An 18,359-nucleotide genomic window follows, 5' to 3' on the forward strand; every position below is an offset into this window, starting at 1 on the left:
ATTTTATATGTCTTGAGTAGTTTTATATGCATTCCTTTTTTCTTTGAGAAACCTGATATATGAGAACGATAATATGGTAGAGGAACGCAGCATTAATAATTTGTTTATTCCTGTTATACGTTTACAAAAAAAGTTTGGCTAATTTGAGGAGAGGCATTTTGTCTACATGTAATATTCAGAAGAGAGAACAAACAAACTAATAAACACTATGTTGTGTCGTTGTTCTCCTCTTATATTTAATGCGTTTCGCTCGGTTTTGGTTTGTTACCCCGATTTTGTTTTTTGTCCATGGATTTATGAGTTTTGAACAGCGGTATACTACTGTTGCCTTTATTTAATAAACAAATAGACAAACTGAACTTTTTGGTTAATATTACGTATTTGTTTTTTAATGTTTGTTTATGTTACATGTGTCATATTTTGTGAATTGAATCTTACTGATTTATAAAAATATCTTATATCTTTTAATTTTTTTTGCAAGGGCTTACGTACTAGGTTTGACCTGTTGTCTAATTCAATTAAATTTATTTTGAATGAAATCCTGTTTAAATTTAACACACAAAGATAAAGGACACGCGATACAATATTTACGCATGACATATTTAAGTTTCATATTTTTATAATACCTGTGCAAACAACTGATAGCGGTCGACCAGCATGGATTTATGATAGTGTGAAGGAAAAATATTTATGTCTTTAACATTTAATTGTAAGTTTTTTATACATTGGTAAATATTATCAGATAGATAATCATATGTTTGAATATGCATTTTAGCAAAAGTAAGTTTTAAAATCATTGTTAATAAGAGTTAAGCTCACCGAAATGTTATGACATCCGGTTTTACCTATGGTTATTTAATCGACCGCCATACTTTGTAATGTGTCGAAAAAAAATTAACATATAACATAGTACAAATGTACTAATTTGTTTCAGTACAGATTGTTATTAAGAAATTATACTTTCAAAGACATCAATACTGATAACATAAGTTTAACATGTTTAAAGAAATCTAACGAATGCAATCATTTGATTTTTCTTAGGGGAGTGGCCACAAAAAGACATCTGTGTTTAAATCATCTTTTCACCTGGATAATCATGAAAATCCTTTTTGTTTAAAATATAAAAAAGAAGATGTGGTATGATTGCCAATGAGACAACTATCCACAAAAGACCAAAATGACACAGAAATTAACAATTATAGGTCACCGTACGGCCTTCAACAATTAGCAAAGCCGATACCGCATAGTCAGCTATAAAAGGCCCCGATAAGACAATGTAAAACAATTCAAACGAGAAAACTAACGGCCTTATTGATGTAAAAAAAAATGAACGAAAAACAAATATGTAACACATAAACAAACGACAACCACTGAAATACAGGCTCCTGACTTGGGACAGGCACATACATAAATAATGTAGTGGGGTTAAACATGTTTGCGGGATCCCAACCCTCCCCCTAACCTGGGACAGTGGTATAACAGTACAACATAAGAAGCATTTCACATGTATGCTATTGTATAGCCGTGTGTATACTTTTTATTTGGAGAATCAATAAAGAATCACACGCTTTGACCCCGGATTTAGAAGATGATCATCAGGAGAAGTCCGACAGTAAAACTCAAATTACTGTACGTCGATATAGCTTGTCATAGAAGAGATGCATAAATACGCGGCAATGTTTGGTCATTATTTTGAATCCGTCATGTAAATATATAATGGTAAACCCCTACGGCTGTTTTCGAAGGTATGCATGTCATCTAGTGCGGGTCGGTTTCGGGTTTTGATACTGGTAGGAAATTTGAGCCTTATTTATGGACATTTGCGCTTTTTTAAATAGAACATTTGTGCTGCTTTTATAGGATATTTGCACTTCATCCTGAACAATGGAATATGCCTTGACACATCAAATCGTCATGAAGCACAAAACACAACTTACCAATAGACAAAAGACACAAAGCAGAGATCTAACAATACTCGTTACTCAACATTTGTTCAAAGCAAATTTTAACTGATGAAATAATCCATGGTTTAGCTATATAAATTATAAATCGGTAAACTCACATCTATTTGATTTAGGGTAATGACGTCTTAAACAAAATCAACAGGTTAAAAAGGGCATGACCGTGTGCAATGCTAAAATATTTAAATAAGGCAAACGATACCAAAGGAACATTTTAACTCGGAAGTTGAAAATAAACTGACAATGCCATAGCTTAAAAAAATAAAAAACTACCGACAGACAGAAAATAACAGTACACAAAACTCAACATAAAAAAAGACTGAGCAACACGAACGCCATCAAAACTAGTGGCGATTACATGTGCTCCTGAAGGGTAAGCAGATTCTGCTCAACATGTGGCACCGGTTATATTAATGCTGATCATGTTAGTACAGGTGTAATACCACCATGGATTTTCCCCTATTAGTCCTTGTTAAGTTTGCACTTTTCAAAAAATTGTGCAGAATGTATCTTTGTTTCAAATAAAGAAATGCTTGGCATGAGTAAAGTTTTATCCTGTCCAGTACTATAGACAACATTTCACACAACTTTACATTGCATTTAAGAAAATAACCATCACTGGAAGTTAACCAATGAAATCGTCACCCCTTTTTCCTGTATACAAGCTTTAGTAACCATGTAACCTCAAGTTTTCAAAATATTTTATAGAAACACCAATAAAAAAAAATGGTGCTTTGAAACACCCACGATATATGTTTATGACTCAGAATAATTGATTTACTACAATGAAATGTAGGATTAATTTCCTACAACTGTCAAATTTCAAATTCAAGGGAATATTTCTTTTCAAATTTTTCGTATGCATCCGGATGTGATGTACTATAATTTGGTGGTATTACACCTACAAACCATGTGCCAATTCGGATTCGGTATGTCACAGTCAGGGTAAAGGGAATGGGATTTGATAAGAATAAGAATCACACAGAATGTCATACAATAAGTTATAGAAATAAAGAATTATAAAATTTCATATCTGACAACTAGAATGTCCAAATGACTGAATCCTTCGTTAAGATGTTTGGGCCGGAAGGAAACGACAACACTTTGAGAGGACGGATTGAAGTAAATTCCTTATGACAACTACAATGACCCTTTATCCAAAGTCAACATAAATATCAGGTGGTAAAAACAAATTTGGGTCTTCCAAGACAAGGACGGTTGGCAGCTTCAAGCATGTTTAACACCGGCACATTCTATATGAACCTGTCCCAAGCCAGAAGTTCAGTTGTTGTCGTTGGTTCATGTCTGTCATATTTGTTTTAATACAAATAAGGCATTAAGTTTTTTCAAGTAATTTGTTTCGTACTTTTTATATCGAGGCCTTCATAGCTGACTATACAGTAATGATTTTTCTCATTGTTGAAGGCCATACGTTTGGCCACAATTGCTTACATCCACTTCATTTTAGCTTCGGTAGGTAGTTGTCTAATTGGCAATCATACCACATCTGCCTATTTTTATATTACATGCATGATGAAAGAAGAGTTCCCCAGATTTTTCAATCAATAAATAGTTTTAAGCTGCTTAGATAACTTAAGGCAAAATTTTAATGTTCATTCGTTTTTTCCATCCATTGTTCATCTGAACTTTTTAAATGTGGTCAGTATGGGATAATAAAAAAGATTGAATAACGATCTGTTCTTAACTTTGGTAAAAAAAACTGCAAATTTCAAACGTCAATTTATTCAGGTGCATCAAAAGTCAAAGTGCAAATGTACATAGTGTTTAGAGCGATAATTTCCTTTTGTGTAAGAATCATGAGAATCTAACTGGTGCAAACGTCCTGCGCCCATTAAATCATATTCGAATCTTCTATTTATAATGCAAGGTAATTTTTTTCGATACATTTTATATTAAATTGCAAGAAACACATTTAATTTTCCAGACATATACTTTAACTTGTTTTCAAATAAGACAATATAACTGTCTATTGATTTTTAGCGTAAATAGAGTTTTTATCGGAATATTTAGAATACATACCTTAAGTAAAACAAAAATGTAAACAATTTTCAGTTTGCTTTAAAACAAGAGGTATTTCCTCATAAATTTAGGAATTAGAAATCAAGCAGATCAAAATTTTTATTTTACTTTAATTGACCTTATTTATTTTTTAATTCGAACGTCACTGACGAGGTTTGTAGACGAAACGTATGTCCGACATACACAGTTTAAAACCTGGTATTTATGTTAAGTTTATTTGCAGCACATCCCTTTTACTGAAAATAGAACAAAAAATACAAAACAATAAAATGAGATTATCTAAATCTCGACGTGACAAACGCATTTTAGCTATATTCATACGATCCTCGATCGTATCAACTGGTAAATTTGTAATATCTTTTTTTCTAATTTAAGGACATTTTTCAAAGAACAAAAAATGTGATACCAACGCTCACAAAAAACAGAAATGTTTTTGTTTGCTCGTCTGAGGCTATGTTTACGAAGACGAGTTATCTAGATTTGCAGTGTTTATTTCTATATCTGTAAAGGCACAATAAATTAATAACGAGAGATCTTAAAATGTAAATCTAATTCCTTTTCTGCTCTTTTTAGCGTTTAAATATGAATGTAAATGATAAAAGAGATCTGTGCAGTCCATGCGAATTCAAAGGCAAGACAGAAACAGCTACAAAATGGTGTACTGAATGTGAAGAGCCCTTTTGTATCACATGTTCTGAGAACCACCATGCACACAGGTCTTCTAGGAATCATCATGTGATATCAGTAGAAGGCAACCAATTACTAACATCACTGCAGATACCACTCAATGAATACTGTGAAGTTCACGATAAGAAAAAGGACCTGTACTGTTCCTCACATGGAGAGATTATATGTCTGACATGTACACAGACAACTCATGGAAAATGTGTACCAGCTGCACGTTTGAGTGATGTCAGTAAGAGCGCTAAAACTTCAACATTTGTCACAGTGTTAGAATCAAATATTGCCGACGTCATAGATCAACTAGTAGACTTAATAAAAGATAGAGAAAACAATAAGGTAGAAATTGAAAAACAAAAAAATGAAATCTTAGAAGAAGTTAAAAGCTATAGAAAATGTATAAACGATAAGCTAGACCAGGTAGAAAGTATAATTATAAAAGATTTAAATGAAAAATGTCAAACATTTAACCTGAAAATCGACAACATTGTTAAGTTTCTTAACGATCACCTGAACAAGTTTGATGAAATACGAAAACAGATGGATATTTTGAAGGAATATGCGTCAGATACACAAACTTTTATCGGGGCAAAAGCTCTCGAAAACACATTGCATTACAATGAGTCTATGCTTACATCGGTTTTAGAGTTAATCCAAAACATTAACATAACTTTGGAGGTGAATCAAGATATATTCGTTACGTGCGAAGATATAAAGTCATTCGGGGATATTCGAGTAAACACACTAGATACCGGTTATTGTAATTTGCAGAAAAATAGAGGACAATGCCCCATTGACCACAAATTAAAACTATCCAAAGCGTTAGAAATCAAGATACCACAGGATTTTTTTTTTAGAAGTATCATATTAAGTTGCGTCATACTTCCGAACAAACAGATGATTTTTGTAGACTCACATGCTCGTAATAAACGATTAATAGTTCTCAATGAAGATGGAACTCCTGATCGCAATATTAACTTGACCGGTAAGCCATTTGATATCGCCGTGATTGACAGTAACAAAATTGCAATTAGTTTCCCATGGTGTACTCGCAATAGAATCGGAATAATCAATTTGACAAATAACAAATCGGAGCCCGACATTGTTTTTAAAAACAAATGTTATGGCATTTCATACGATAAAGATAGATTGTTTGTCGTCGTCAAGACTGAAGGAATTTTGATAATGGATTTAATTGGAAAGGTAAGCGCATGTTTACCGATTGAAGGTGTGGGAATATTTTATGTCCATGTTAAAAATGACAGACTTTACTGTTCTGACGAATGTAATGACACAGTACGGTGTTATGATATGAAAGGGTGTTCTATTTGGACATTTAAAGATTCAAATTTAGTATCACCTAGGTCAATTTCATCAGACGATAACTTTATTTTGATAGCAGGATGCAAAACAAATAATGTTGTGTCAATATATTTTAATGGAAGTTTTGCAAGCGTTATTTGTGACACAGATGACGGTATAAATAATCCAACAAGTATATATTTTGATTCAGGCAATCTTTTAGTAAGCAATAGTTCAAATGCAATGGCAATTTTATACAAGAAAAAGTAATATCCTTATTATTTATTTTGTTTTATTATTATAATCTCCAACGTTTGTTTATAACATTTTTGGGATAAAATAAGATCGCATTTAATTTTTGTTATTGTGCCTTAAGCCTATCTTGATTTCATATTATCATTGTCGTCAATTGACATAAATAAAAAGGAAACGCCAAAAATATCGCTAGGGGATCGCAAAAACTACCGCTAGGGAATCACCAAAACTTCCACACAGTAAATCAATATCAATCACCAATATACACTCCGTCGATAAAATAAACATACACACAACATATTCCAGATACCCCAAGTTGATATAGGCACATACTTTAAACGCCATAAATCAGATTTAAAGACGCACATATCCGACCCTCTCTCCCGTTTGCCAGTCTATTTGAACAAAATAAGATTAGAAAGCATTTCATCTCTGGAGAGTGTTACATATTGTAAAGACGTTTTATATGAGTTAACATATTGCGCTCACATCTATGTTTACACCCATACTTCATGTTGATTTTGGTTAACTTATGTCTAAATTTATCGTGTTTAACTAATCGCTGTCCACGTTTACACTATATCTCATGTTTAAATTAACTTATTGTTGTCTCATCGACACTGTGTTTGGTTCACGTTTACACCCATTTAATTCTTTATTTATTTAAAGAGGATTGCCAACAGCCAAAGGACGAAAATGTTTATCAATGTTGTATAGTAAAATCAAACATATGTGTTTGAATATACAAACACAATTGTATTTATTAGATGTTTATATTTCACCTGTTATATTATATAGGGGTTTCATAATGCATCTAATATAAAAAAAATCTTCATATAGAATTCTGTAAACATATTTAGACTGCTTAGAAATTTAGATATGAACTGCTACTGCAATTGTTGATTCTGGTTGATAATTTTAATTACAGTTTACTTGACAAAAAAAAACCCCCGTATATCCACACTGTATTAGATTTTAAACTAAGTATAGACTCTGTTCACACAAGCTAAAAATGAATATTGTAGATTCACAAAAAGAGCAAGAAATGAAAGATCAGGTATTTTATGTAACCATAGTGATATTGAGGATAAATTTCATATTATTTTATAATGTCAAAAATATAACAATATAAGACAATTGGTTTATAAAAAGGTATTATTATACAAATACATCTGTTTGTAAATTAGTTTAGGTATTGTCAACAAAGAATGTAAAGGAATTGTCTAATTTAGTTAAATATTTAATATACGCCACATATATAAAATTTTCATTACATTCCTTTGAATGATTTATACTTTGTAGTCTTGCCTCTGATTGCATTTTAAATGTTTTGTTATGACATACATGTAAATGTTAATGATATACATATCAACTGTATTGTTTAAATAAACTTATTGTTGTTTCATATATATTTCTTTTGGTCCACATCATATTTCATGTTTAAATAGTTTTATTGTTGTCTCATCGACACTCTTTATAAGTTGGCATCTGAGTTTTTGAATGTCCCTTTTCCCGCCTTTTAGATCTTCTTCAGATAAAGGAAAGACAAGTGACGATAATAGTTGTTTTATTTGAGCAACATGCATAAATGGCAGGCGTCACAAATGGTTCGTTTGTAATATCTATATAAACACTTACGAGACATATCTAATCATTAACGGTTGAAGTTTCATATGTACTATTATATCTCCTACAATAAAGCATAGTTTTTTCCCCAAAAAAATCCTTAATGCCATAGCTTACTCATTTAGAAGATTGCTGCTTAGAAGCAAACTGTTTTTAAAGAAGGGTTGCTTACATGCAAACTAATTTGATAAGGGTTTTTATTTCTACAAGTTAACTGTTCTAATAAAGGGTTACTGCTTAGAAGTTAGCTATTGAAAAGAGATTACTTGTAGCAGCTTTCACTAAGTTGTTTTAAATGATAATTTACAAGTTAGCTGTTTTCACAGATTGATATTTTCCATCTATTGTAGCCACGATACCATCCTCTGTTCCTGGTGTTTACCTGAATACGAATATTAACCTGGGGTTTACTCATATAATCACCACAATGGATCCACTAATAATTAAGGAACAGTCTACTTTTCTATGGAATATATTTTGACATGATTGAGGTTTCATCTGATTTTGATTTTGTTTTATGAGTTTTCTGATACGATATTTTACGTTTAATGTAAGTGTTGTTCCATCGGTCACGAGCTTCTCTTACGCGCGTTAGGAAATACATTGATTTTATATCTATTTCGAACATGCACGTCTAGTCAATTCGCCAATAAAGGTTTATATATAGATGCTGTAAATATTAGCAATATTTTCTATCAGAAATCTGTACAAAAATCTATACCCGATAACTTCAAAAATAAAGCTACAACTGTTATTTCTTATACTTACACCAAGTCTATTGCATCCAAGATTTTCAACCACAAGACGTTTTTAGAGGCCTTTAAGTTGAAATCATCCCTTCGTAAATTTTACGGACGCATTCACAAACTGGTTGACCGTTATGGAATAACCGTTTCACAAATGATATCGAATATGTTCCTTACGTCGTAACTACAATCCCCTTCCCTTTCATGAATGTGACATACCGAATTAGACTATTTACCGGATTTGTAATCACAAAAGCAACACGACGGGTGCCACATGTGGAGCAGGATCTGCTTACCCTTCAGGAGCACCTGAGATCACCCCTAGTTTTTGGTGGGGTTCGTGTTGTTTATTCTTTAGTTTTCTATGTTGTGTCATGTGTACTATTGTTTTTCTGTTTGTCTTTTTCATTTTTAGCCATGGCGTTGTCAGTTTGTTTTAGATTTATGAGTTTGACTGTCCCTTTGGTATCTTTCGTCCCTCTTCTAAGAGAGTTGTTAGCCAAAGACTAAAATATAGAATTCCCCAGCCCATCAACTGGAAAAAGAACTGTAAGTTACTGATTGATGCAGTAGAGGACTATGCAAGAAAATGGGAAAAGCGCGAACCAGACGAACCAAAACTGGACACTTTGTCTGAATTGATCAAAGCTATTCAATCATGTATTCAGAAGTGCATTAAAAAACTACGATGTACTATGAGCACAAGAATTACTAATCCTTTCAATACTCCGGATGTTGTGGATGCTTTATCCTCTTTGCATGACAAATATGTCGTTGTTCCAGCAGATAAAGCCTCCAATAATATTGTCTTCATATGTTAACACCATTATTCATGTAATTTGCAATGTCTCACAACAGAGCTTGGAATAAATAGAATTACTGGTAATACTACATATTTTTTAATATCATTTACCAAGGACGAAATTTTGCAAAATCACATTATTTTCCTTCTTTCTTTTGGTATCAATATCAAAGAAAACGCCGAAAATTTACCATCATTATACTGGATACCAAAACTACACAAAACTCCATATAAAGAAAGATACATAGCTGGGTCATCAAAATGTTCGACTAAACATCTTTCTAAAGTACTGACTACTATTCTTTCTACAGTTAAAGATTGGCTTCAAAAATATTGTGATGAGATATATTCTACCAGTGGTGTTAACCAGATGTGGATTATCAAAAATTCGAAAGATCTACTGCTTAATCTTCGATCACAATCTTTGCAATTTTGCAGCAACATCAAGACTTTTGATTTTTCTACGCTTTACCCTACTATTCCACATGCTCAGTTGAAAGATCGACTTCACCATCTCATTAAACAGAGCTTATTCTATTAAAATGGGAATCGTAGATACAAATTTCTTGTTTTGGGTTAACATAATTCATATTTTGTGAAGAACCACACGGAATCTTCCAGAAAATATACTGTAGATAATATTATCAAAATGCCGAACTTTTTGATCGACAATATATTTTTTTTAGTTTGGAGGATTTATATTTCAACAGACAGTCGGTATTCCAATGGGTACTAATTGTGCACTCCTACTGGCCGATTTGTGTTTGTACTCGTATGAAACAGAATTCATTCAGAACCTTCTAAAAGACAAAAAGAAAAAGCACCTTGCGAAATTCATTTATTTTACTTTCCGATATACTGATGATGTCCTATCATTTAATAACCCATATTTCAGCCAATACTTACATCTCATATATCCCAGTGAACTTGAAATTAAGGATACTACTGATACTAGAAGAACTGTTTCATACCTTGATCGTGTCCTCAATATTGACAAAGATGGACGACTTCACACGAAAATCTATGATAAACGGGAAGATTTCAACTTCCCAATTATCAATTTCCCTTTCTCAGCAGTAACATACCCGCTGTCCCTTCGTATGGTGTTTACATATCTAAATTGATACGTTATTCTCGTTCATAGTCCCACTATACGGACTTCATATACAAGAGTGTGCTCCTAACACAAAAACTGCTCTAAACAGTTATAAGGAGGACAGATTAAAAATGACACTCGTAAATTTTTCGGACAACATCACGAATTAGTTGATCCATACGATATGTATTTGTCCAAACTAACTAAGGACATTTTTACCACGTGTTAGATTGTGGTTTGTCATTACGTCGTCTGATCTTTTAATTCCCGAAAGTGACTTATTCCCGATTGTAACTGTTTTGCTGAGTGTGAATTCGCATTGCTATAAGACGTGTTACGGTACTTTTCTATCCCAAATTCATGTATTTTGTTTTGATGTTATATTTGTTATTCTCATCAGACTTTGTCAAATGTCTTAACGTTTGTAGTTGTAAATATTATTATTTTCTGATATATTCGTGTGGTATGGTAAAGATAATTAATCACCCGGTTCATTTGTTAGATTTTAGTTTGGGTCAACGAAATTTATACGATGGGTTTGGTTTACAGTTTGATTCGGAAGAAGCACCAACATGGCTAGAAGATGCAGTTGATTGTCTGATTACTACCACAGTTTGGTATTGATTAGTATTGTGGTTTTTGTTGTTGTTGATAAATGTTATATCGGTGTTGCAAATCTAATCTTGAATTCTGTCCTATTTCTATCTTGCTTTTGGGGAAGTTTTTTTTAGAAATTCGAATGTGACGTCGATTTGTGCGTTGATGGCTTTGGCTAACTCAGCTGTGTATTTTTGTGTGCTGGTTTGGGTTGTTTTATGTAATGTATCCGTTTTTATTCTGTAGTTAGTCGCCACTTCCGTTTTATCATGTATATCTATTATCTAGTCATTTTATAAAATTTACTGTTTGCAAAAGCGTGAGTTATAAGGATGTTCTTGTCCCGAGCAGAGGATCCTGGCCGTATTGGGCACAACTTTGTCGGAACTTTTGGTCCTCAGTGCTTTTCAACTTGTACTTATTTTGGCTTTCGAACTTTTTTCATCTGATAATCACTGGTTAGTCTTGTGTTTACGAAGCGCGCGTCTGGCGTATTAAATTATAAACCTTGTACCTTTTGTTAGCTATTATTCGTGTGTTTCCCTGTCCTATATCTTCTCCCATTTATTTGTATTGTAGTCCTCTTATGCAATGTTGTCATTTTAATGTTATATTTAACATTGTCATAAAAGCGGGTGGTTTGGCATGCCACAAAAACAGGTTCAGACCACCATTTTTTCCTTAAAATGTCCTGTACCAAGTCAGGAAAAAGGCCATTGTTATATTATAGTTTGTGTCTGTGTTTGTTACATTCTAACGTTGTGTTTCTGTTGTGTCGTAGTTCTCCTCTTATATTTGATGCGTTTCCCGCAGTTTTAGTTTGTAACCCGGATTTGTTTTTGTCTCAATCGATTTATGAATTTCGAACAGCGGTATACTACTGTTGCCTTTATTTATCTGCGTTTTTTTTTTGCTAAATGTATAGTGATGTGCGAAATTTTAGTGTCTTGGACTATTGTATATTTTTTGCTTTTTTTTTTTACACATGTTCAATTAAATGGGGTATCTATCTTTCTAAAAAAAAAAAATAATATTAAATAATTCAAAAAGTTTATGAAGTTGATATCCAAAATGATATCACTTCCTTTGAAAATGACGATTTCTGAATACGGGTTTCGTTCTGAAAGTTAGACCTAGCATTTCCTTAACACGACGGGTGCCACATGTGAATCTGGATCTGGTAACCCTTCCAAAGCGCCTGTGATCAACCCCTTATTTCGGTGGGTTTTGTGTTGCTTAGTCTTTGGTTTTCTATGTTGTGTTTTGTGTACTATTGTATATCTGTTTGTCTTTTTCTTTTTTCACCATGTCGTTGTCAGTTTATTTTCGATTTATTAGTTTGAATGTCCCTCTGGTATCTTTATCCCCTCTTTTTTAACGTTCTCAGTCATGACTGGTAATGTAACCAAAGTGAATGTTTTCGAACTGATTCTTCCTGAAAATATAATACTTTTGATTGCAGTCATCACAATTCTTGAGATATAAGTTATCTCCTTTTCAAAGTGAGTCTTGAAAAAAAAGAAGACAACACCCATAAATAAGAAATCATATGTTATTGTCGGAAATATTAATCTGTTCGATTGTTGTGTACCATATCATCGCGATCGTTTATCACCTATTTTTCCGTCTGATGTTTCGTCAATGACACATCACCGTCACGTTTTCTCAGCTTTTGCCTATAATGATTAAAATGAATTGATATATAGTTCAGCAGTTTGGCAGGGATGGTATGACGAGGTTTAAGCGATTTTTCGCTTTTAGGATCTGTTCGACAAATTCTTCCTCTTTGCTGATACGTTGAATCGTCAGTTTATGGAATCAACATTTATTTCTGACACATTTCTCTAGTACTATAGAAGCATGATAGACTTAATATTTCGTCAGCAGATTCGACAGTTGCTTTTCTGATCTGTCAGACCCTTTCTGCTCATTTCTTAAAATTATGGTTTGTATGGTACACTAGACCGAGTGAAAAGTCTTGTTTCGTTTGGCAATTGTGTTCTTAACAGTTTTAAATCAAGGATAAATTAAATGGGGATTCACTTTATATAATAACCATTCCATTAACTAACTATATGTAATTCATAACTTTTAGAAAGGTTGTAGTATATGTTGCGGACCACTTTAAACTTTTTCCGACGTCTTTTTCCCCTCAGAATTGGTTTGTTTTACCAATTCTTTACCTTTCGTTACTTGCTAACTTTACCCCATTCAGCTTGAGTTTAGATACAGCATTGAAAAGTTCAAGCATATTGTAAATACTGTTACCATATGTGTTACAAAAAACCTTATTGAACTTGTAATTGTGTTTCCAAGTGTGAATGCTACCGTTCATTGATTAAATGCTGATGTACAATTATTGAATGTCTGCATATATCATTTTTTTAACAGTAAGTATGCAGGTTTTGAACATGTCCGAATGATACAAAAGCAAACATCGACGCAGATAACTTTTTTTGTTGCACACTTTAAACACGCACTACACGAGCAAAGGTTAAATGTCAAGATTTAGAGCAACTCAAGTTCACTTGCATAATTTTATTGGAAGTGTACAAAATGATGGTTGTAAAATGTTAAGCATATTCTGGATTTTTGTTAGTTTTCAAAAGATTGAATTAAAACGCAACTTAAATGATCTATAAAAACTAGATCCAATTCAGATGCAATTGGACTAAACAACAATAGACACTTCTTCAAAAAAATATTTCACTATTATAGCAAATGAACATAATGATGCAAAATAAAGTTCATGTCTTTTTAGCCATCTAAAATAACACCAGTTTATAAATACCACAAACAGTTTTTTTTATGAAATTGACTTCACAGGAATGGGATATTTACACTCACAAATCGACAACAAACTGACAACACCATGAAAAAAAACCCCGGAAACAGACGACAAAACGTCTACTAAACACAATATAAAATAATTAAGACTGGGCCAAACGAACTCCACCAAACACATACATGCCCCAGAAGGGTAAGCAGGTCCTGCTCAGTATGTTACACGAAATGTGCTGTTAATGTTATTGCGAATATGGTATCAAGTATAATTATGTAGGTAACATTTGAGTAATAGTTGTGGTTACTACAGTTGGAACATAACCGTCGTGACCAACTCTTGATGGGATCCGTAAAACTTTCCAAAGGTGACTTCACCTTCTCACTTTGGAACTCCTGGTTAATAGCTATTTACAGACATAAATGATTTAAGATTGATTTAATTACGTGTTATTTGTATGAAAGGGTATGAAAGGGAATAACATAAATACACATATGATTATTTTCGATTGTGAGATGTGATATATTTAACTACGTAATAGCAATCCAGTACATGCAGTAGTTCAATTGTTAACCAGTTCAAAAGGGAAAATTAGCGTCCGGATTTGTGTACAAAATATTAAAAGATAAATAAATATGATATACAGCAACAAACGAAAACTACTGAATTGACTCGGTGGAAATGTTAACAAAAGTCTTCGAATTGGCAATCTTTTTTTTGCTGCTGTTTAAAGTATAGACTTTTGTGTGACTTTCCATTGTTTATCACTTTTCATGTCCGTCTGTTCTGTTGCCTATTTATTAAATTTGTTTTACCGTTTGCTGATCTGAATGGCTTCACATTTGATCAAAACTTTACAGTAAATCGATTTTTTATACTCTAGGGATAATTCTGTTTGTTTATACTTTAAATGTTTTAATATGTTAAACAGACTTCTATTGTTTAAGCATGCAAACGAGTGCAACTTTTTGTTTTATGTGCAACAGATTTCTCTACGTACATTTTTTTTAAAGATTTCTGAAATGACGATTCACCTTGAATAATAATCAATGCATTAATCTATTTAATTTATCAATTTAAAATGGCAGTATTATGTGTTACGCATATACTCTTAATTTGCCATTTATCCATCTGTTCTCAATACAGGTTTTTTACATTTTTATCTTCATCCATTTAGCTTGCCTTTAGCGACAACATATCAAATTTCAAAAAGGTTCTTATCACTGTTACTATAAATGATCAGAATTTAAACTACTCAATGAAATTGTATTTTCTTATAAAACGAAAAATCTACATTTGAAACTGCCTGTACCAAGTCAGGAATATGAAAGTTGTTCTCCTTTTCTCATTTGACTTTGCCATTTGATTATGGTCGTTCCGTTTGAATTTTCCTCGGAGTTCAGTATTTTTGTGATTTTATTTTTTCTGTTTTAACATTTAGTTTTGTTGCCATGTGTAAATGTTATAATTTATCATTTGAATGATGAGGATAAACTTTTAAATGCTAGCATATATCATCTTTAAAGCTACAACATCGACGCGGGCATCAACTGTTGAGCACACGAAAAAACAGCAAAATTTAATGATAGTATTTACAACACATAGGTTATGCTTAAGGTATAATCTTATTTAAATTAGCGGAACACAGTTTTTATCTTTAAAACTACATTGCTATCCAAATCTTACAGGGATGTAATCATCTTCAAGTAGATAATGTATCTGCTCTTCACCGATTTTCAAATCGTCTATAATCTGTAGTATAAAGGAATGTATGATAAAGGATTTATAGATTTATTATATTCAAATATGTTACATGAATAGATGTTCCTAGACACGAAGTACAATATAATGACAATTAGGTAATTATTTATACATGTTAAACGTTTAAAAGATGTATATAATTGTAAAGAGTAGTTTTCTAAATATTTACAATTATTAATGCTCACTTCAAATAGACATTTTTTTTTCTAGCAAGAACTTAAAGATCAAAACACGAAGTAAATCGCAAACATTCATATATATCTTTCGACTCGCAGACAGTCTCAAAGATCATTGGATAGAGATGAAAGTTTTTGACATGTTAAAAACAACATTTTTCCAAGTTAGTATGGAAAACCGGTCATAAACCGAAAGCAACAATAATTTACCATCCGAAAACTACTCGAGGGAATCCCCAATTCATGACAATTGTTTTCTTGATTAGTATTTCTGTCAGTTTCCTTTTTCGTTCAGATAATTAATTGATTGTCACAAATGCTTGCATATTGTTCACAATTTCATTCTGGTGATGTTAGGATGACTTGACGGATTGACAAAATAAATGAATTGATAGCGTGTAATTACGAACAATTTACAAAAAGATGCGTATACTTTACACATTCTTATGTACTGTTTGCGATTTAGTAAATGGTACAAGCGTGGGAAAAACGTAAGACTTGTAAATACTCGTAACTAGCACGAAACCATTCAAAAATAACACATTGACAGGTCGAGATGAGCACATTGAAGCTTCGATGAATCGTGTTTAACAAGAAGTCTTGAAACTAAGGTTACAACATACGGAAATAATATCGGCGAATTAGAGTATTAGTTTAGAAAATGTATAGTGTATAATACTTTCTACTTAATTTAGATGAAAATGATATTAAACTATGCCAAAATAAAGATAGGTAACAGCACAATATTTATTAAACTCAATAGATGGTACAGTGTGGTATACGGCAGCTTATAAAATAGATTTTACCCGTTATGTAATATAGAGGTGCAAAATGAACCCCATTTCGTAACTCTCGAATGAAAAGCCTAAATGTAATTCTGATATTTTGTCTAGTTTCATTTTTATGAATAATAAAAAAAACAAGAGGCTCTCAAGAGCCTGAATCGCTCACCTTAATTCTTTTGGTTAAATCTCTCATCAATGATTATTTTGGCTTTTCAATTTATTTAAATGTTTTTTGGATCGTCCTATTTTCTTCAAAAGCCAAAAAAAAAATAATCATTTTCTCCTATGTTCTATTTTAGCCATAGGAGCTATGTTTCTTGACATACAAGGAAATAAAATATAAGATTTATACTAGATACTCTGAAACTCATTTAGCCTAAGTTTGGCTGAAATTGATACAGCAGTTTCAAAGGAGAAGATTTTTTAAAGTAAGTCAACATGATGAACAAATTGTGAAAAAAGTCTTTAAAGGGCAATAACTCCTTAAGGGGTCAATTGACAATTTTGGTCAAATTGACTTAGTTGAAGATCTTACTTTGCTGAACATTATTGCTGTTTACAGTTTATTTCTATCTATAATTATATTCAAGATAATAAACAAAAACAGCAAAATTTCCTTAAAATTATCAATTCAGGGGCAGCAACCCAACAACAGGTTGTCTGATTCATCTGAAAATTTCAGGGCAGATAGAAATTGACCTGATAAACAAAATTATTCACGTCAGATTTGCTCTAAATGCTTTGGTTTTTGAGTTATAAGCCAAAAACTGTATTTGACCCCTATGTTCTATTCTTAGCAATGGCGACCATGTTTGTTGATAGATCATAACTTCGGATACAATTTACAAACTAGATACCCTAAGGAACATTCAGTTAAAGTTTGGAAGTATTTGGCCCAGTAGTTTCAGAGGAGAAGATTTTTGTAAAAGATTACTAAGATTTACGAAAAATGGTAAAAAATTGACTATAAACGGCAATAACTCCTAAAGGGGTCAACTGACCATTTCCGTCATGTTGACTTATTTGTAAATCTTACTTTGTTGAACATTATTCCTGTTTACAGTTTATCTCTATCTATAATAATATTCAAGATAATAACCAAAAACAGCAAAATTTCCTTAAAATTACCAATTCAGGGGCAGGAACCCAACAACAGGTTGTCTGATTCATCTGAAAATTTCAGGGCAGATAGATCTTGACCTGATAAACAATATTACCCCATGTCAGATTTGCTCTAAATGCTTTGGTTTTTAAGTTATAAGCCAAAAACTGCATTTGACCCCTATGTTCTATTTTTAGCAATGGCGACCATGTTTGTTGATAGATCATAACTTCGGATACAATTTACAAACTAGATAACCTAAGGAACATTCAATTAAAGTTTGGAAGTATTTGGCCCAGTAGTTTCAGAGGAGAAGATTTTTGTAAAAGATTACTAAGATTTACGAAAAATGGTTAAAAATTGACTATAAAGAGCAATAACTCCTAAAGGGGTCAACTGACCATTTCCGTCATGTTGACTTATTTGTAAATCTTACTTTGCTGAACATTATTGCTGTTTACAGTTTATCTCTATCTATAATAATATTCAAGATAATAACCAAAAACAGCAAAATTTCCTTAAAATTACCAATTCAGGGGCAGGAACCCAACAACAGGTTGTCTGATTCATCTGAAAATTTCAGGGCAGATAGATCTTGACCTGATAAACAATATTACCCCATGTCAGATTTGCTCTAAATGCTTTGG

At 32.3% G+C, this 18,359-nt stretch overlaps 1 protein-coding gene across 1 annotated transcript; it reads left to right on the plus strand.

Moving 5' to 3' along the window:
• The first annotated feature begins 560 nt into the window (after nucleotides 1–560).
• On the plus strand, nucleotides 561–6,339 carry LOC139500912 (uncharacterized). Its single transcript, XM_071289813.1, has 2 exons — nucleotides 561–709; nucleotides 4,575–6,339. Exon 2 carries the CDS (start codon nucleotides 4,584–4,586, stop codon nucleotides 6,252–6,254), a length of 1,671 nt encoding a protein of 556 aa, XP_071145914.1. The 5' UTR covers nucleotides 561–709; nucleotides 4,575–4,583; the 3' UTR covers nucleotides 6,255–6,339.
• Nucleotides 6,340–18,359: the final 12,020 nt, after the last annotated feature.

Source organism: Mytilus edulis, chromosome 13 (assembly GCF_963676685.1).
Source record: "Mytilus edulis chromosome 13, xbMytEdul2.2, whole genome shotgun sequence".
Taxonomy (NCBI): domain Eukaryota; kingdom Metazoa; phylum Mollusca; class Bivalvia; order Mytilida; family Mytilidae; genus Mytilus; species Mytilus edulis.